This window comes from Euphorbia lathyris, chromosome 1 (genome assembly GCF_963576675.1).
Source record: "Euphorbia lathyris chromosome 1, ddEupLath1.1, whole genome shotgun sequence".
Taxonomy (NCBI): Eukaryota; Viridiplantae; Streptophyta; class Magnoliopsida; order Malpighiales; family Euphorbiaceae; genus Euphorbia; species Euphorbia lathyris.
This window is the reverse complement of record NC_088910.1, coordinates 94,611,068-94,633,499: the sequence shown is the minus strand read 5'-3', so window position 1 is coordinate 94,633,499 and position 22,432 is coordinate 94,611,068. Positions and strand designations below refer to the sequence as shown.

Sequence of the window (22,432 nt, the reverse complement as noted above, 5' to 3'; positions counted from 1 at the left end):
CATTTTGGTGTACAGCCAAAATTTTGTCACACTAAACTGTACAATCTTTTAGTGACCTCCTATTAAAGTGTACCACAGGTAAAAATGACCGGTCAATGCTCAGTCAACGCACCACCTTAGCTTTGACCGGTCAAAAAGTCAAAAAAATACAACCACTTAATATAAAGTTACTTCTATACCCTTATCTCTCAATATCTTCATCTTCTTCTTTCTATTTCTTTCTCTCTCTTCAAATTTCTTTCTCTCTCTAACCTCTCTCTTTGAATTTCTTTCTTTCTCTCTCTCTAACCTCTCTCCATAAAATCAATATCATAAATCTCTGTAGAAAACTTCAAATTAGATCTATTTTGTTTTCAGGGTCATAAAACATAACAACTGACAGTTCTGATAAGATTCATTCACGCTATCGCTTCAGATTTATCGATTTCTGATGTTTTGTCTCCGACTTATGTTCCTTTAATTGTTCAATCTTTTTTTGACCACGACCGAGCTCTGAATCACGACGGCCATGTCAAATCTCTATTGACAATTCAAGTTACGGAACTAATTGACGGAATCTTCATCGGTTGTTCCATGAATCACGCGATTGGCGACCGTAACTCTTTCTGGCATTTCTTCAACACATTTTCTGAGATTTTCCAATCACAACAGAGAGAAGAAGAGAATCATACCGATTTTCAAATCTCGCGTCCGCCGATCCTCAATCGGTGGATTCCTGAAGGTTATGATAAAATCGTCAATCTCCCGTTCACAGATCTCGACCAGTTCTTATCTCCATTCGAATCGCCATTGTTGAAAGAGAGAATGTTCCTTTTCTCCTCAGACGCCATAGCCACACTCAAACAAAAAGATAATTCAGAACTCAACACTCTCAAGATCTCATCTCTGCAAGCCTTATCAGCGTTTCTCTGGCGGTGCATAACCCGAATCCGCCGTCTACCGGAGAATCAAGTAACGAGTTGCAGAGTTGCTTGCAACGACAGATCGAGATTGAATCCGCCGTTATCGCAGAACTATTTCGGGAACTGTATTCATCCGCTTAGAGCATTCACGACAGCCGGAGAATTGCTGAAGCAGAATCTGGGATGGGCGACGTGGAAGGTACATGAGGCGGTGATTGATCTTCCTCCTGATTTAATGACTGCTCTTAAGTTTAGTGGTAAAGTGACGCCGTATCCTGGAAGAGAAGGTGGAGGAAGTATGGAGTTGGAGATTTGTCTTCCTCTTGATTTAATGACTGCTCTTGAATCTGATCATGAATTCATGCAAGTCTTCTCACATATTTGAACTCAAATTCTATTATACAAGTTACTAATCCATTTTAGTGTTATTTGTATAACTTTTATTTTAAATACCAATAAATTCAAGTTGAGATGTATGTTACGTGTAAATTATGTTATTTGTATAATTTTTTTTTTATGATATTGATTTTATGGAGATAGGTTAGAGAGAGAAAGAAATTCAAAGAGAGAGGTTAGAGAGAGAAAGAAATTTGAAGAGAGAGAAGGAAATAGAGGGAAGAAGATGAAGATATGGAGAGATAGGGGTATAGAAGTAATTTTATATTAAGTGGTTGTATTTTTTTTGACTTTTTGACTGGTCAAAACTGAGGTGGCGCGTTGACTGAGCATTGACCGGTCATTTTTACCTGCTGTACACTTTAGTGGGAGGTCACTAAAAGGTTATACAGTTTAGTGTGACAAAATTTTGGTTGTACACCAAAGTGTGATTACGGATAAAGGTTGTACACCACGTATGTAATTTACCCATCAAACGCTATGAAACAATGTCCTTAAAGTCTTAAACCATATTATGAAAATAATAAACATAATTCACAAATAAACATGCGACAATGTTCAAACATCAATTATTATAAAGAGAAAAAAATTAATAATAAAAAGCTTATTTTCATCGTCGGTTAGGCGCCGCTTATGGTCTAGGCGGCATCCAGACAGCTAAAATCACATAGAAGAAAAAAAAATACTCAAAGAGACTGATCGAAGAAAATAAAACAGATTTTTAATTTCGAACGTATAAACCGAACCCAGATGCTTTTTTTTGTTTTTTGAATAGTGGGTAGAAGCATAATGTCTCGACCGAAAATACTAGCCTAAAAAAATAACAAGTGCATGAAGAGGTAATTCCTAAAATAGAGAAGAATAATGATAAGGTAAAGAAGAAAGTTCATATATTCTGATTCAAAAAAAAAAAAAAAAAAAAAGTTCATATATTCAGGAGAGATCCCTAATTTGAAGTTGAAAATGAGTTTCATTTATATATTTATTTCCAACTAGTACTGTGCCCGCGCATTGCGCGGGTGGATAATTTTTTGTATAATATTTTAAGATTTTTTTTTAATTTTATATCATTTACATGTAGTGATATTAATATTTTGTTTTAAAATAATACAAATTTACAAATTGTAAATAAATTAACATACATATCTTTATAATTGCATGATAATAGGTTTTGGAAGTTGTTGAAGTCATAATCTATTGGCCATGTTTACAAGGGTTACTATTACACCTATGCCTAATTTGAAGTTGAAAATGAGTTTCATTTATATATTTATTTCCAACTAGTACCGTGCCCCCGCATTGCGCGGGTGGATAATTTTTTTGTATAATATTTTAATATTTTTTTTAATTTTATATCATTTACATGTAGTGATATTAATATTTTGTTTTAAAATAATACAAATTTACAAATTGTAAATAAATTAACATACATATCTTTATAATTGCATGATAATAGGTTTTGAAAGTTATTGAAGTCATAATCTTTTGGCCATGTTTACAAGGGTTACTATTACACCTAGCAACTTATACTAAAAAAATGAAAATATACAAACCTTTGTTTAGTCATTTTGAAAAAATTGAAAAGACAAATAAAAAAGAAAACATAGATAAGGCAACGAGAGGTGTGAAACAACACAATTGAGAACAAAATAACTACTGCGCATGAAAAAAATCGAATAATTACCTTCAGAAACATAACGATTTCCTGTAATTTCTGACACATTTGCTTTTCCCGATTTTAGTTGTCTATGTCTCTTCTATTTCCATCTGATTTCTTCAATTCGAGGTATCAAAATCCAAATTTTTTCAATTCTTGGAAAAAATGCTATTAATACAGTTTATCAATTTCGCTCTTAAATAAATCTGAATCTTTTAATGAAGTAAGAACAAAATTATAAGACTATAAGCGAGAGGTGTGGAACAACAATTGAGAACAAAATACCACTGCGCATGAAAAAAATTGAATAATTACCTTCGGAAACATATTTCAGTTGTCTATGCATCTTTTATTTCCATCCGATTTCTTCAATTGGAGGTATCAAAATCTAAATTTTTCCAATTCATGGAAAAAATGCTATTAATATAGTTTATCAATGGAAACAACTCTTAAATAAATCTGAATCTCTTAATGAAGTAAGAACAAAATTATAAGACTATATTATTTGAATTAAGAATAAAATTATAAGATAAGAGCAAAACTAATACATAATCAAAAATTAAAGGATGTCTTTGATTTTCGGTGGCCGAAGAATATAATGATAGAATATCATATATCATGCTTTATATATAAGTTTATTTCTGACTTTTGGATTTCCTTTTAGTGCTTTTTCATATTCTTGTAACTCATGTTTTCTTTTATTACTTTAATTAATGGGCTAATAATTGACAATAAATAATGTATTAATATAGTACTGATGGTAAAGAGATAATAAAAGCTTATTAATTCATTTATTTATTTTTCTAAAAAAAACTCATTTATTCTTTTTGTTCCTACGATGCCAACTAAGCCAAAAAGGCTCTAAAACACTTTTTGTAAATTCTCTCTGCTTTCGCTATTCAATATAGTATAGATATAGATATGTATCTTAAAGGCATTATTCGCTAATAATAATTTTATATTATTCGCTAATAAATCCATTTTAATTAATTTTATCAAAATTTTAATGTTGAATCTCAATATGTATTATTGTTGGTTGAACGTGTTACTGTAAATTTTTTCAATAATAATAATAATAAGGGAAAAGTACAAAAATAACCTTGTGGTTACACCTATTTTCGATTACAGCCTTGTGGTTTAAAAATTTACAAAATGGTACCTTGAGTTTTATTCCGTTAGCAAACACATACCAAATTGACTAACGGTGTTAAAAGTCAAATGTAAAAGAGTTCATTTGGTCCTTATATTTATTTATTTTATAAATTAACACTCCTCATTATCTAATTATCACAAAGAAACCCCAAAAATAAAAATAAAAATCAAATACACATTTTCTCCATTTTTTTTGTTAGTTTCTCTCTTTAAAATTACAAAATCAAATACAATCATATATTAGAAGACAAACAGAAACATTGTATCCACAAAGAATTGAAGACCGGAGAATTTTCAGTCGGACTAATTGAAGCCAAATCCTGATCTAATATGATCCAAGAGAAAATCCCCAAAATAATCTCCAGAACTCCGATCAGAACGCCGCCAGGTGAGCCTGAAACGATTAACACTTGGGAATCAAATGGAAGGGCTTGAAGCAGATGACGATTCTTTAAATTTTCCTCCCCATAGATTTCGCAGCTTCTCTTTCGATATCACCAATGATCGAAATCGAATTGCCGATAGTCCGAAACTACTGAATCATGTGAAGCCAATTTGGCTTTAATTGGCTGAGGAAGAAGAAGAAAATCCTAATTCAATTAGTTCAGAAATTCGATCCGTCACATTTAGATAATCACTAAATCAACTCTCCTCAGATCACCCATTTTACGTCAAGCCATCATCCTCCGACGAAGACGACAAACCGGATAGTTCAAAGGGGAGCAAAGAGAAGGCAATCATATACTCTGCGAGGAGTTCGAAAAACTTATGAGGATTGCTGTCATGTGAGAGTAATTCTAAAAGGATTAGGCCTTAGAGTTGACGAAAGAGATGTATCGATGCATTCATGGTTTAAGGAGGAGCTTAAAAAACTATTAGCAGAAGGTTTGGACAGAGGAGGATTGGGACTTTCGAGAGTTTTTATCGGAACAAAATACATTGGTGACGCGGATGAGATCAAAGGAATGCATGAAGAAGGAAAATTAGATATGGTTTTCCATGGCTGTGAAATGGCTGAGGGATATGGTTTAATCTTAATGCAATGTTTTTGTTTGTCTTCTAATATATGTTGTAACTCGAACTCAGAAAAACAGGAACAGACCGAACAAAATTAAATGGGCAGAGTCGCGGACAATGTCGCTTTCTTTAAGACGTTCGCGGAACTGCCGGAAATTAGCAAACAGTATGAACTCCGTTCGCCTCCAGGATAAAATAGCCCTCTTAAATACGATTTTTGTATTGCACCGTACGAAAATCGTTCTGTATACACTCTCTGTTTATTTGCTCAGTTTCGAAAAAATACAAAATGAATCAAAGTAATTGTATTATGAAAGGTAGTCTCACATCACCTATTTATACAGGGAAAAAAGAGCTGTTGAGCTCTGATTTCATGGAGAAGGTGAAGGAGGAAAATCAGGAAGGTGGAGGAGACTGAAGACACGTTCAGAAAAAATGGACGTTATGAACAACGTTCACAAAGACTAAATCAGAGTATAAATAATTAAATAAAAAATTGATTTCCGAAATTAATAAAAATAATAATAAAAAATATTATTAATTTTTTTAATAAAAAAATATACATTTTACACCACACAACCCCAACCTAACCCAACCCGGCCCGGCCCGGTTCGGTCGGACGGACGGCGCACGCGCGCATGTGTGGTGGTCAATCAAGGAGATAGGTCCTCACCCTTTCACAAAAGTGGGTACCCCTTGGGGCACACCCCAAGCATGTGAGGACCTTTTTTATAAACATCTCCACCAAGTGCTTTGAAAGCAATGTAGGATGTTTTTTTCACTTGAAAAAACTTAAAGACACATGAAGACACATGGGTGGTCTTATTTCATAAATTATAATTGGGCCAAGCCCAACAATCCCCCACTAGAATTTTTGAAATCGTTTTACTGAGCAGTTACATAAGGTCAGACATAAACAGAGGTATCTTTCGATTTGAACCTTTGCGTAGTGAGTATAGTTCAGATTTTACTAGAGTGACTCGTAGTCTTGAACTCTATCTCTGATTTATATCACGCCATAACCTTTTCAGAGTGTAGTTCTAGTAGCTCGTGCGTTTATGGCCATGCACGTCTATCCCGGTTTAATGAATGCTCTAGAGTTTTGCCCTAAACTCATAGGAAGCGGTCTCACTTCCACATTCATATAGGTGAGTCTATCAAAAGTACTCCTGTAGCTATGTACTTCACTCCAAATGGAGTATAGACTTCATTAAAAGTTTCTATTATCTCAACCTCAAATCGCTTCAGGATATTCATGCTTCAAATTGCATGATCTGACTCATATTACAACACAACTTGTTATTACCCTTTGAACCTATTTCTTGGGATCTCCAGTCTATAGGTTGGGATACCATTGTGTGTAACTCATCACTGTAGGGGCATAAGTCCCATACTCTTTGCCGTATTATGGACTTTCTCTCTAGCTAATCCTTTCGTCAAAGGATCGGCTAAATTCTCTTCTGAGCGTATGTGATCCACTCTAACAGCTCCTTTAGTGAGTAGCTCTCTCACAGTGCTGTGCTTACGACGTATCTGTCGTTTCTTATCGTTGTAATAACGATTCTGAATTTTAGCAATAGCCGCGGTACTATCGCAGTGGATCAATACAGCTGGAATCGGTTTTTCCCATAGGGGAATCTCAGCTAACAGACTTCTCAACCAACCTGCTTCTTCACTAGCCACAGCTAGTGCAATCAGTTCTGATTCCATGGTTGATTGAGCTAGAATAGTCTGTTTCTTAGACTTCCATGAAACAGCACCACCAGCTATATTGAAAATATAGCCACTGGTAGCCTTGGAATCATCTGATAAGGTATTCCAGTCAGCATCACTATATCCTTCAAGGACTGCTGGAAACCTTTGATAATGTAATCCAAGATTCATGGTTCTTTTAAGGTATCTCATGACCCTTTCTATAGCATTCCATGCTCCACACTAGGTCTACTAATAAATCTGCATAGCGATCCTACGACATACGCGATGTCGGGTCTAGTACAATCAGTGCCATACCGAAGACTGCCAATTATGCTAGTATACTCTGATTGTGTTACACTGTCTCCAGTGTTCTTAAAAAGTTTTATACTCGGGTCGTAAGGTGTACATGCAGGTTTACAATCAAAGTAGTTATATTTCTTTAGAATCTTCTCAACGTAGTGAGATTGATCTAAAGAAATTCCAGTTTCAGACCTAGTTATCTTTATGCCAAGAATGACGTTCGCTTCTCCTAGATCTTTCATATCAAAGTGTTCACATAGCATAGACTTAACAGCATTCACAACATGAATATTAGATCCAACAATAAGCAAGTCATCAACATATAGGCAAATAAGGGTGCAGAGACCATTTTCATATTTGTAGTAGATACACTTATTGTTGGTCCCTGGAAAGGTGTTTCAACACTTATCACTTTCATTCACCTTAAAGCCATTTGAAATAATCAAGTTATCAAATTTCGCATGCCATTGCTTAGGTGCTTGTTTTAGCCCATATAAAGACTTATCTAACTTACATACCTTATGGGCTTGATTAAAGACTACAAAGCCCTCAGGTTGATCCATATAAACCTCTTCTTCTAGTTCACCATTCAGAAATGCAGTTTTAACATCCATTTGGTGCACCACAAGATTGTGGACAGAAGCAATAGCCATCAAAACACGTATAGACGTAATCCTAGTGACAGGTGAATAAGTATCAAAGAAATCAACATTTTCTCTTTGTCTAAAGCCTTTAGCTACAAGGCGAGCCTTAAACTTATCTACTGAACCATCAGGTTTCAGTTTCTTCTTAAGGATCCATTTACAACCTATTGGTTTACAACCTGGTGGCAAGTCTACTAAGTGCCAAGTTTGGTTTGACTCAAGTGAGTCCATTTCATCATTAATGGCTTCTTGCCATAAATCAGCATCTAATGAGGTTAAGGCTTCTTGTATAATAAGTGGATCCTCTTCTACTGTGAAAGCATAAAAGTCAGAACCAAAGTCTTTAGATACTCTAGGTCTCTTACTTCTCCTAGGTTCAGATTCCTCAATCTCTTTTTGCACTATAGGTCTAATAGCGGGTATGCTACTAGATGATGCACCCCCACTATTTCTCAATTTAAAGGGAAATCTATCTTCATAAAAGTCAGCATCATTTGACTCCAAGATGACTTTTGCATTCAAATCATAGAACCTATATGCTTTGCTATTCACAGCATATCCAATAAACACACATTCATAAGTCCTACTGGCAAGTTTGACTCTCTTTGGGTCAGGAATCCTAACATAAGCCAAACAACCCCAAGTTCTAAAATATGACAGGCTAGGTGTTTTATTTTTCAAGATCTCATAAGGAGAGATTTTGCTTCTTGATTTAGGGACCCTATTTAGCACATAGCAAACAGTCAAAATGATTTCTCCCCACCAATGTGAGGCGGCACCTGAACTAAGCATAATAACTACTACAGATTCAGTAAGTGTCCTATTTTTCCTTTCAGCCTTTCCGTTCATTTCTGGTGAATAAGGTGCTGTGGTTTCATGTATAATGCCATGTGTTTTATAGAAATCAATAAACAGTCTAGAACCATATTCTGTGCCTCTATCGCTACGAAGTCTCTTGACTTTCCTATTGTATTGATTTTCTATTTCAACTATGAACAACTTAAACATGTCAAACGCTTCACTTTTATTTTTCATCAAATAAACAAAAGTAAAGTCAGAACAATCATCAATACAGGTTATAAAATATCGTTTGTTATTTCTAGTCAACTTTCCATCTAATTCACATATATCAGAATGAATTAAATCTAGAGGTTCGGAATCCCTAACAACAGATTTATGAGGTGTGTTTTGTGATTTTTGCCTGACTACAATAATCACATTTAAGAAACTCATTCAAATTCAATTTTGGAATTAATCCTAAGTTACTCATATTTTTAATGATACGCTTATTAACATGACAAAAACGAGCATGCCAAACATTAAAAGTACACAAAGAGTAAACAGAAGCATTCACTTTATTAATCTCAACATTCAACTTAAACATGCCTTCAGTAGCATAACATTTTCCTACAAATACATTGTTCTTAGTCAAAGTAAATAAATCTGCTCCTATAGTCTGAGTAAAACCAGCCTTGTTGAGAAGATAGCCCGAAACCAAATTTTTTCTCATTTCTGGAGTATGCATCACATCCTTCAAAGTTAAGGTTTTTCCAGATGTGAAGTTCAATTCCACATTACCAATTCCAGCAACAATAGTGGTATGGGAATCACCCAATAACACTTTCTTATCTTCGGTCACAGCAGTGTATGTTTTGAACATACTTCTATCATAGCAAACATGGCGAGAAGCACCAGTGTCTACCCACCACCAATCTCATCCACCTATGAGGTTGATCTCAGAAATCATAGCAACAAAATTATGTTGCTCTTCAGTCAGGTTAACACTAGGAGTAGTGTTTAGCCTGTTCCTGCACTTACGTGCCATATGACCTGGTTTCCCACAATTAAAGCATAGGAAAGCAACATCATTTCTAGACGGTCGTTGCTGTGGCCTATTTTGGTTCCTTTGAAGGTTCCAATTCAAATTAACTCGGGTGTTGCGATTTTGGATTGGTTTGCGGTTCTGATTCTTAAAATTCTTTTGAGTGGGTTTCAGAATCGCAGTGGACCTTTTAGTGTTATTAGAAACAATAAGCACTTCTTCTTTTAAATCTTGTTTTCGAGCTTCCTCCTCAATTCGGAGGCGTGTAATCAGACTTTCCATCGAAAATTCTTTTGTTTTGTGCCTCAAAACATTTTTAAAATCTTTCCACGAAGGAGGCAATTTGTCAATAATGACAACAACTTGAAATTGATCGTTTAAAGGCATACCTTCTGAAATAATTTCATGTGCTATCTTCTGTAATTCATGAGATTGAATTTCCACGGACTTGTCATCAGTCATCTGGAATTTGAGGTAGCGGCTTACAGCGTACTTTTTCGATCCGACCAAATTTCTTTTGTTGTTTTTTCTTCAGCAGTATAGTAATCGTAGAGATCGTCTGTCAACCCATTGAGTATATAATTTTTGCACAGAAAATCATTTTCTGTCCATCTTTCAGCAGCACGAATAGCAGCACGAACATTTGCCTCATCACCATCACCATCTTCAGGAACAGTCGGTTTTTCAGAAGTCAGAACAGAAGCTACCTTCTTTGTTGTGAGATAGAACATCATCTTCTGTCTCCATCTTCGGAAGTGGGCTCCTTCAAACCGGAATGGTTTGTTGATTTAAACGATGCCATTTGATTGTTCGGTAGCCATCAGCAGAAATTGAATCGTCTTAAAATTGTTGTAACTCGAACTCAGAAAAACAGGAATAGACCGAACAAAATTAAATGGGCAGGTCGCGGACAATGTCGCTTTCTTTAAGACGTTCGCGGAACTGCTGGAAATTAGCAAACAGTATGAACTCCGGTCGCCTCCAGGATAAAACAGCACTCTTAAATACGATTTTTGTATTGCACCATACGAAAATCGTTTTGTATACACTCTCTGTCTATTTGCTCAGTTTCGAAAAAATACAGAATGAATCAAAGTAATTGTATTATGAAAGGCAGTCTCACATCACCTATTTATACAGGGAAAAAAGAGCTGTTGAGCTCTGATTTCATGGAGAAGGTGAAGGAGGAAAATCAGGAAGGTGGAGGAGACTGAAGACACGTTCAGAAAAATTGGACGTTATGAACAACGTTCACAAAGACTAAATCAGAGTATAAATAATTAAATAAAAAATTGATTTCCGAAATTAATAAAAATAATAATAAAAAAATATTATTAATTTTTTTCAATAAAAAAATATACATTTTACACCACACCACACCACACCACACCCGGTTCGGTCGGACGGCGCGCGTGTGTGGTGGTCAATCAAGGAGATAGGTCCTCATCCTTTCACAAAAGTGGGTACCCCTTGGGGCACACCCCAAGCATGTGAGGACCTTCTTTATAAACATCTCCACCAAGTGCTTTGAAAGCAATGTGGGATGTTTTTTTCACTTGAAAAAACTTAAAGACACATGAAGACACATGGGTGAGCTTATTTCATAAATTATAATTGGGCCAAGCCCAACAATATATGATTTTATTTGATTTTGTAATTTTAAAGAGAGAAAGAATAAGAAAAATAAGAAATTATAGAGAGAAGAAGGTGAATTTGATTTTTATTTTTAATTTTGGGGTTTGTTTATGATAATTAGATAATAAGGGGTATTAATTTATAAAATAAATAAATATAAGGACCAAATAAACTCTTTTCCATTTGACTTTTAACACCGTTAGTCAATTTGGTATGTGTTTGCTAACGGAATAAACCTCAAGGTACCATTTTATAAATTTGTAAACCACAAGGCTGCAATCGAAAATAGATGTAACCACAAGATTTATTTTTATACTTTTCCCTAATAATAATATGAGAAAATTAATTTATAAACATACATTTTTTTTTTCATTTTTAAAAATAATGTTGATAGTCTTAATTAGAAACTTTTTAGCTTTTTATATCAAAATTAATAATTAAATATAAAATTAGAAGTAGATTATACTATCAAATATAATTCTATATCACTATATTTTATATCGTAATTTAAAAAAATTAGACTTTAATTCATAAATCTTTAACCTGAAAAAAAATATATCATAAACTCATAATTTATATAAACTTTCGTTAAGTTAAAAATAATAATAAATTAAATCAAAATAATTTAAATTATTATTTGAGATAGTTGCAAATAATTAAAAAGAAATAAATTTCTATGTAAATTTCCCAAACTTTGTTGAAGCTATGTGAACACCACTGATGTGAGCAATCTTTCTTATTCAAATTAGGCTGAGAAGGGAAAAAATTTAAAGGCCCATTATCATTGCTAAAGCCCAACTCTAATATAACTATGGTAAAGAGGCTAGCTGCATATGACATTTCTCTTAATTGTTTTTTATGCTTACCAAAATGCGAGAAAATTACGTGTTTATACAGCATTAGTGAGAAAAAAAAAAGTGCAAATTGCCCATAATGTGTACTTACATAGGAGCGATTTTACTCATAACGTTTAAAATGGTGCAATTTTACTCATAAGATTGATAGTAAATACCTTTAATGTTGAAATTCGGTTAAATTTAAGAAATAATTCATCAAACCATCTTTTTGGTTATGAATCTTGATATTTACATTTCACATATACGTTAATTTGTTATTAGTTAGTGAAAAATATACTGTATTTTATACGAGTTAGAAAAAATATTAAATATTTCGTTGGATTTGAAAAAAATAATCTCCAATTTTATTAATAAATCACAAAAAAAAATATGAAATCTTTTTTTAAAACCAACTGATATGTAATTGGTGCATAATAAAGAATAAAATATATGTGTTTTATTATGATATTTGAATTGGCATTACCACCAACATTAGTAGTAAAATTGCTATTGACTGTCAACCAACGTTAGAAATAAAATTACTTATTACTCTAAGTATATTTACCTCTTATAAAAAAAAAAAAAAAACTTGTAAATAACATAACAGAAAAAAAAGCTAAGACTTGGGGATTACATTGAACAATATGTAAACTTTCGTTGGTAGACTTTAACTGCTCCTTTTCTGTCCTGTATAAAGCTATTTAATATTTCTAGAAATGTCAAAAGTTTATATTATTTATTATATATTTAGTTTTTAAAATATTAATGTAAATACCTAATATACAAAATTTAAATGTTTTTCAATTTTAAATTTGAATTAATAATAAAAATATATTTTTAATTTTTTCATATAAGTTTTTAAGTTTAACACTTTGTATTCTTGATTATAATTATAATTCAAAGTTAAAATTTAGTGTGATTAACCAAGAATAAATTTTTAATTTTTTTTTATATTCTTGATTATAATTATAATTCAAAGTTAAAATTTAGTGTGATTGACCAAGAATAATTTTTAAACTTTTTTTTTTGTCTTGCCGCGTGTCTACAAGGAATTTTTATTGGCTCGATCGATGCATCAACTTTCAAGTGGGATTTCTCGTATCGAACTATAATGACTTAACAATGTTTGTTTAGGTTTACTAAATCGCAATTTTAAACTTTTTTAATGAAAGAAATAGTGTTCTTAAACTTTTCGCAAAAAAAATCCCTTTTAGGGTCTTACATGAAAAGTTATTTGTATTTCATTAATTTTGGTAAAATTATATTTTTTATTTTTATAAAACACTTTTCTTTTTTAACATTACTCATATCTTTATTATATTATCATCGAACAAATAAAGCTTTGCTCCATTAAATAAATTACTGTTTTTTTATTTTTATTTAGTCATTTAGATTATTATTTTTATTAATTTGCGTATTACATTTTTCATTTTATAATTTATTTTTTGATTAATTTAAATAATACTCATATTAGACATTTTATAAACTAACAATTCATCATAATTATTTTAAATACTACTAATTAATCAGCTAATGACAAGCTAATAACAAAGAACTAATATCGAACAACCACTAACTTAACCAACCCTTAGTAAAACTTTAATGAATTTATCGTCTCGAAAATGACTTTAGTGACCACGGACACGCATACCTCACACTTTAGTAACCATGACTGCATTTGACCATTACCCATAATTAAGTAATCAATATAAATCAAGAATTAGTTGATACAAGGCAAAAGGAAAGAGGCAAAGTCCTGCATTAAAATACAGTGTAAAATCAACCACACAAATAAATTGAATCAGAATTTGCAATCCTTATGTTGATATGTTGATTCAAATACGGATAATCTCCACTCGCATCAAAAACTTTAGTAAAAGACCACAGACAACTAAGCTAAAATGAAAAGATCAACATAATAGCTTTTTAATTTGAAAAATAAGATACATGATATACGAACCCCTCTCTCTCGACTAGTTTAAAGACGGCGAAATTCTTGTCTGAAAACCTGCATATCATTCTCCTTAGCTTGCAGCAAGAGAATAGACTCCATCCGAATCAAAGAGTATCATAACTTGTAATAGATTGTGTGACTCCTATTCTTCAATGTGTGAACCATTAGACAAGCTGGTTTAAGGATCATGTACAAAATTATCTGCATTACTGAGTTGGAGCAAGAGCAGGAGCACTAATACTACTACCTAATCCCATCTTTTGCCCCAACAGAGTCAGCTGGTCGACAAACTCTGCTCCGGTGAGCATTTCTGTCGTTCCATATATTATGTGCTTAACCGGCTGCTGGCGTTGTGCAAGCTCTTGCAAGCTTCCATACTCTACATAATTGCCACCACCAATCATGAATGCAATTGCTTCTTTGAATGGACCTTTGAGATGGCTGCTACCTGCCCCTGATTTTGGAGCACGGGGATCAAACACCATGTATGAATCAACTTCAGGATTAGGTCTTCCCTCCATCAACGCTTCGATAGTCCTCGTCAATGCTAACTGACTATCACTAGATAGTAAATTCTTCATACCAGCTGTGACAGCACCGAGCCCGTAAAGCTTTCCAGCCCAATCAACAATATTGTTTCTGCTTGCAGAGTTTGCTGATGCTAATGAAACGTTTAGTGACTTCATTTTCTTAACATACTGGAATGCACAAGTATCGACTTCGGATTCCTTAAGAGCCGCTTCCACTGCTTCAACTTCTGACTGGTTAAGGCTCTCACAAGATATAAGGTAAATGATTGCAAATCTCAACTTATCCATCTTGGATCCTTTCCCTTTAAGCACTCCCAAAAGTTCGTTCCGATCAATTCCTCCTCTGATAATCATGTCACTTTCCTTTTTGGCATAGGAATCAAGGGACCTCTCCTTGATCTCACCCAATAACACAGTCGCAATGTTTGTGTGCTTATCAATCACCTGCTTTCGCTCTGTCAACTCAGGCAGGGAATTCACTGCATTCATCAAATGTTTTGTATTCCCAATCATGTCTGTGCCATCAAATTCTGCCCCATCTGTTCCACCAGTCCTCCTGTTCACTTCATCAACGTCCCTCTTGTACTTATTCAATTGGGTCTCAATTTCTACAGCAACTTCAGGAAATTCCAGAGATCCATTCGCAACCCAAAATGGATCAGAACTATCCAACTCAAATGATTTCATCCCACCCTTTTCACCTTGTACACTCAGCCTATTCAGCCTCAAGCCAAGCACATCATGAACAAGAGGGCGATACCTGAAATCATGCTGTATCCCTACTGACAATTCAAAATTCCTATCAAATATGCACAGAATTGGCCTCTGAAATGAGGTCATAAAACCTCCACCTTCTGAAAACAAATTGTTCTTCGATAATAAATGATCCCTCAGCCTCTGATCCAATGCCGAAGCCACCATCTCTGCTGGTCCTCCGCGTGGGCACCTAATAACCGGTACAACTGCCAGCGTTGCCAGAACACAGAACAAACCACTAACAATCTTCTCAATAATTTCCTCAATTTCCCTATCCCCAGCAGAGGGATCATTCAATTGAACGTAGTTCGACTTCTGGGCCAATGAAAACAAGTTATCCTCCAAAGTCACAAACTCCAAATACTGATCATGCACCTTAGATATCCTTTCAATTGATTCTGAATTCAAGGTACCAGATGCAAGATCTTCGAGAAGTGGACGAGGGATTGAGGATGAAAAGTTAAGATGGAAAGTATCATACAACGAACGCGAGGCATCAGCAATAATTCGCTGAATATTGGGTTGACTAGGTTGAACAAAGTAGACAGCAGGAACATCATGGACAGGTTTCCTATCTTTGTCAATAAGGAAATAGAGGGTAACCCCATGCTTGCGAAGATCCTTGACATGGATCAATGGAGATAAGATATTCTGGCAAAACTTATCGTAAATCAAGATCTTGTACACCTCTTCATTAGCAGTACCAGTAGCGTTTACAGGTTGATTCAGGTTTAGCATCCGGATTATACATTCTGAATTCAAAATTATAGATCAAGTTCAATAGACATAGAAAAACAGCATAAAAAAAGGTTACAATCTCTATCCTACATAATTTTATTTGATTTCTTCCACCAATTGAAGTATAAGGATCGAAAGCCCTAAACTATATTCATGCAATTAGAGAAATGGAATGAGACATGAAGAGAACAAACAGCAATACTCAGAAGATGAAATTTCAGCAGAACAAGAGATAGAGAGAAAAAGGAAACTTTACCGGTTTGTTTCGGACGGAGATTGAGAGCCATGTTGGTAAAATCTCTGATACTCCGAAAAGGATCTCCGATGTTTCAATCTCGATCTAAGGTCTGATTAGAGAGCTGGGTCGCTGCAAATCGAGAGGTCGCTCAATTTGGTGCTGCTGAGAATAGATTGGAGAGAGGTGTAAAACGGCGTCGTGGAATCAGATCATGGGCCTGCTTAATGTCTGAAAAAGCCCAAAATGAGGAAATGATCCAATTTTAACCAAATTCTTAAATATTGTCAACATGGAATTATAACCTTGTCACATAATATATTTATATTGGTAATTTGTCACGTATAAATTTATTTTACTTCTATCACATAATTATAAATCATTATTTTTCTTTTTATGGTTAGTAAAAAGATCTCACTAGAAATAATTTTCAAATTAACTTACTCCATGATCCTACAATATTTGCAAAGTAATTTCTCTTATTCTCCATTAGACGTGGTGAGAGTCTCACCCAAACTCATGATGCACTTATTAAATATAGATCTAAAAGCACGCTAGTAAAATAGAAGAAAAGAAATCATGGAGCAGCCCAACAAAAAATTAATCAAGACTGAAGTAAAGAAGTTGATAGACTGCGGCCACATTGAAGGGCTTTATTACTCGAAGTGGATGGCCAATGTTGTTACGGTGAAGAAGACAAATAGAAAGTGGAGGTTATGTATTGACTTCACAGATTTGAACAGCTTGTCCGAAGGTGTCTTATCCGCTCCTATGCATTCATATACTAATTGATTCTATTCGTTACTTGATACCGCTATAAGATATCATCAAATCTCGATGGATCCCAAGGACATGGGAAAAACTAGTTTCACCACACGAAGGAACATATTTCTACAAGGTCATGGCCTTCGGCCTCAAAAGCATCGGGGCTACGTACTAGAGACTCATGAACAAAATTTTCAACGATATCAACAAACATCCGCATGAATATATGTGGGTGATATGATAATTAAAAGGAAATTTGTGGAAGAGCATGCTTCAAACCTTCAAGCATATTTATGGTTGATTCATATCCTGTTTGCCGAAAACATGCTTGTCTTTTTACAAAAGCTTTAAAGGAGCCAAAGATTTTAACTAGACAATATAATGCCAAACGTCTTTTGAAAAGATCAAGGAAATTCTAGCTTCTTCACCATTACTAAGAGGACCAGTCCATAGAGAAACATTATATATGTATGTACATAAGTGTGGCCATAAGTCCCTCATAATGGTCTTGATTAGAGAAGAAGGTACCGAGTAATGCTTAGTTTATTATGTAAGCAGGGTCTTGCAAGATGTTGAAGTAGTAATTAGGACACAAAAGCTTGAGCACTATTTTCAAAAACACTTTATTGTAGTGAGAATAGATACTCAACTTCGAAAGATACTGCAAACGCCATAAACTTTGGGAAGAATAATTGAGTTTGCTCTAAAATCGACAAAGTTTGACATAAAATTTGTACCGCGAAGAACTTTCAAGGCTCAAGCTTTGGTCGACTTCTTAATAGAGATCCCCAAATGGCAAAGCACTTGGTCTTGTTCCAAATTACATATTGGTAATAATTATTGATAGAAGCTCTAACAAGGATGACGTTGATATTGATGTTTATGTGAAAGCCCCAGAAGGGACCACCTTGAAGTATGTTGTATCTCTTAGTTTTTCGGCATCCAATAACAATACAAAGTATGAAGCAATACTTTAAGGCATCTGAATACTCCACATCATAAAATCAGATCGAAAAATTATAAAAAGTAACTCCAAACTGATGGTTAGCTAGATAACCAGCAATTACGAGATACAAGACGCCTCAATGAAGAATCTTTAGTCAATCAGTTCATGGCTCAAGGCCAACAAGAGAGAAAAAGCCTATAAATAAAGCATATCGGGAGAAGAAAAATGTGAAGTTTATCAACATTTAACTCTTAATTGTACCATTTATAATATTACGAACGAAATAACTCCCATTGACAATATTAAAAATATTTGTATACCTATCTCTAAATACGAATTGCAGAGCCTTACTTAATAAGCTTTTCAGCCAATTGATGGCTTGACATTATTAAATCATGACTTCTAAACATAGAGATTGAAGATATAAATCCTAATAATATCACTTATTAATGAAATTTTAATACACAATAAAACGAGCATACTAATCTTACATTATCTGAATTGTTTTAGGTAATTAATTCCTCGACATACATCACAAGTTCCGAAATTAATAAATACTAGGATCAAAGAAAAAGTTAGATTAAGTAGAGAAATAGGATTAATTAAATGTACATATTGCTTAAGGCCCTGTTCTTTATCACTTAATTTCAGTAACAATCAGTTCAGTTCAGTTCAGTTCAATTCAATTCAATTCACTTCAGTTCAGTTCAGTTCAGTTCAGTTCAGCATTCAGTTTCAGCATTGATAACCGGTAGAGAAATTCTGATCAACTTCCGTCCCTGTGGGGGCGTCGTTGGATTCGACGGGGGGAAGCTCCGATGCCAAAGTCAGTAAGATGATTCAAGGAAACAAACTGAATTGACAAAGGTTGTGAGAATGTGTACCTTGATAGCCTAGGGGATCAGGCTATATATAGCTGTGAAGTCGTAACCTTCAGGTAACTAGAAAGTCTCCATTAATGCTCCATTAATGGCGGTTACGAGTTATCTTTAACCTGGCAGTTAGCTAATTGATTACTCATTAATGATCTTTATGGCCGAGTCGGCGGCCAGCCGTTATAGTGGCGAATCAGGTGAATGAAGAGATTCGCCTCATAGGTCCGCCAACGGATCTCCCAGAGCAGATCCGTGGAGATCCGCCTGCCAGCTCCCCTTTGGGGATCACTACGCGGCGTTCTTGAGGTGAATATCCCTTTCAGTCCTCGGGTTAATATCTCGATGTTATCAAAAGCCCCCCCAAAATGCCCTTAAAGTCCTTTAGGGCTTTTGAGCTTCCGCGCGCCGTCATAAACACCTGTATTAATGAGCACACTGTTCAATGCCAATGGATGAATGACACGTGTAGTGGACGCACTGCCCCAGGAAGGAGAAAACTTTCTTCTTCCTCTTTCGCTTTCCCTTTCTTCTTCACTTCTTCGTTTTTTCTCTATTGCTCGAAGCTTTTTCTGAGAATTTTTCAGAGTTTCGCACCAAGCTTCCGATTTCTCATGTAAGTTCATTTTCTTTTGTTTAACTTTTCTCTGGATGTTTAGAAGTTCGTCTTCATCTTCTAGATCAGCTTTAGAACTTTTTAATTCGACCCCTTCTCCCGAAATAGAAGTTGATTTTTGTTAGACCACTTCGTCATCGGAGAACTCTTCTTCTTCCGAGGGCACGATTAACTCGGATCTAGCTGGGTTTAGTGACTCGGTGCGTAATCACTATCAAACTCGTTCCACTAGGAACCCGATTCTTTTTACTTCTGTCTCCGGCGCCGCTCCGGCCGGTGCATCTAGGTGGTTTCCGGGGACAATGGCCTCTTCTTCTATTCCTCCTAGGAAAAAGAATCCCCGAGCGGAGTCTACTCCGTCTCGTATGAGCGCCGCGGATCTAACGGATCTGGCGAATCGCTTTCCCTGGATCAAGAACTATGAGACTCAGCTTGCCGCATCTCATCAACGTCCTTCCTGTCCGCCTAGCGGTTTCCTTATAGTATACTGTAGTCACGTGGAGAGAGGATTCCGACTTCCTCTTCCAAAGATGATGGCGGACATCCTCTCCTACTTTAACATCACAGTCAGCCAGCTACACCCCAACTGCTGGTTAGATATCGCTTTAGACTGCTACCTCGCCTCAAATTTAGGAGTAGTATATACGGGGCGTATCTTTAGAGCCTTTCACAAACCATCGAAACGGAAGTCCGAATCCTACCTTACATTCGCCAAATTCGGAGTATATTCGCCCTTTAGTGACAAAATGTCCAATGTCCATTGCTGGGATGTGAGATTCTTCTACGTGAAGATAAAAGATGGCAAACCACTGGGTTTTCCTTCGTTTTGGAATCCCAGGCCATTACATATGGCGGGCGATATGCGAATTTTAACGGATAGCGATGAGGAGGTGGCGGAGCTCATGAAGCAGATCAAGGCGGATGCATGGACATATGCGGATGCCTTAGCTTTCATGATGAGTGATATTCCATTGATTCGCCGGGAAGGGGATCAATTCATTTACTCAAAGATTACGCAATTTGACCAAGGTACTTTTCGTTTCTTCGTGAACTTTGATTACTTTAATGTTTTCTTTGGCAGGGGTTTATCTAAGGCCAATCACGCTCTTGCAGAGAAGCATAGGAAGTTTCTTGAGGCTGAAGCACGTAAGAAAGATCAAGCGGCGAATCCTCAAACGAATACTGGAAAACATCCTGCGGAAACGGTGGTTGAGTGATGCGGTTTCTGCGAAACCTCACTAAGGGATAAGTGTACCCCGTCGTTATCAAGTAATAAATTTCTGGTTTAAGTCCAGGTTATCGTCCACAGGATTTATTTCTGCAAGTATCAAGCTACTCGATCTCGGATGTTATCTAGGCTTAGGGGGTTTTGAGTTTGGTTTGTTTAATTAATCTACTCCTAGGTTGAATTATGCTAATCCTAGCTAAGTTATCTAATTCTAACTAAGTTATTCTAACCCTAACTAAGTTACTCTACCCCTAATTGATCTTTTACCAAAGCAATTAACTGAATGAACATGAAGGAATACGATGATAACAATGATAGAATGTTTAAGCAATTGAATTGAAACTAAGTCGCTTGTGTCCAAGGCGATTAACCCGACCTATCCTCCTAAAATCCCTAGTTCGTGATTCCCTTGTAAGGCCGAAACTAGCTCTAAGGCTCAGTAATTTGGGCTTAATCTTCTATAGGGTCGTCAATCCTATAGGCACTGACTAGGTCAGATTCAGCTCGCAATATGTGCCAACCTAATTTTGGGATTATCGAATGAGTTAAACCAATCAGACAAAGCGTGAGACAAAGATTAAAACATCAAAACAATTGAATGAACAAAAACTACATTATATATCAAAGATGAATGTATTGTCACGAAGTTACAATAAACCTAGAATTCATAGCATGTATCAGAGGCTAGACAGAATATAAAAGAAGAAAAATCCCTTTCAGGGAACCTGTCTACCAATGCAGGCGTCTTTCTAGGATTTAAGGATGGAGCTTCAGTAATCCTCGGTGAACGGAGCTTCGAAGGTATCTTCAATGGAGGTTTGAAGGATATGGAGGAGGTGGAGAGGATTTCTCAAGGTGGAAGCTAAGCTAATTACAAAAGTAAAAGATTTCTAAATTACAATGGAAAAATCCTATTTATAGACGCATCTCGGGCCTCATTTTGACCTATTTTCGTGTCCTTGTTGGTGTAGGAAGACGTGGGGCCGAACGTGGCTTCGTGGGGGCGGAATTGGTCTTTTTGACCAATTCCCGCAGGGCTGCTCGCCGAGCAGGGAAGGCTGCTCGGCGAGCAGGGCTGCTCGCGCCGAGCAGCCCCCTGCTCGCCGAGCAGGCGCCTGGTGGCCTGCTCGGCGAGCAGGCTCCTGCTCACCGAGCAAGCGCCTGGCGCCCTGCTCGACGAGCAGAAATGGCCCATGGGGCCCTGCTCGCCGAGCGTTTTCGCCCGAAGCGTGCTCGATTCAAGCTTGATGAGTTCCATGCCCTTTTTCGTCCGAACTTACACCTGCACACGCATAAAAACTCCGGAAAACATTAGTCCAAAAGCCAAAATTGATCCGTCAATCGCTCATTTTAAGCAAACGCTTCGTTTGGCGCGACTTTTGACGGACCAATTAGCTTCAAAAGATAACAGAATTCTATTATGCATGCTATTTCGGCCGTATTTTCCTAAATTGATCATAAAACGAGCCTAAACGACGAAAAGTAAATAGAACGTTTCCAATTCCTAACTAACTCACACAAAAGCATTTAAATGCGAGAATTGCTCGCTTATTAACCAAATAACTCTAAAACCCGTCCTAAAACCATACCCAAAGATAGGGGTTTTTGACCCCTATCAAACCTCCTCGCACTTAAAACTTTACTTGTCCCCAAGTAAACTAAAAACTAAACCCGCCATCACAAGCAAGCTAGAAAACCTCCCGGTTTGACTAAGTGCTTGACACAACTTCGAGCAT

General features: G+C 35.8%; 1 protein-coding gene and 1 pseudogene across 1 annotated transcript; one reads left to right on the top strand and one right to left on the bottom strand.

Annotated features, from left to right (window-relative positions):
• Positions 1 to 1,432: 1,432 nt before the first annotated feature.
• Positions 1,433 to 5,542, top strand: LOC136218724 (uncharacterized protein At3g28850-like; annotated as a pseudogene).
• Positions 5,543 to 13,784: 8,242 nt separating this feature from the next.
• On the bottom strand, positions 13,785 to 16,433 carry LOC136207394 (SEC1 family transport protein SLY1). The gene is made up of 2 exons (XM_065998661.1): positions 16,291 to 16,433; positions 13,785 to 16,048 (listed from the first exon to the last, which is right to left on the bottom strand). The coding sequence occupies exons 1-2, from the start codon at positions 16,319 to 16,321 to the stop codon at positions 14,217 to 14,219; spliced, it is 1,863 nt and encodes a 620-aa protein (XP_065854733.1). The 5' UTR covers positions 16,322 to 16,433; the 3' UTR covers positions 13,785 to 14,216.
• Positions 16,434 to 22,432: the final 5,999 nt, after the last annotated feature.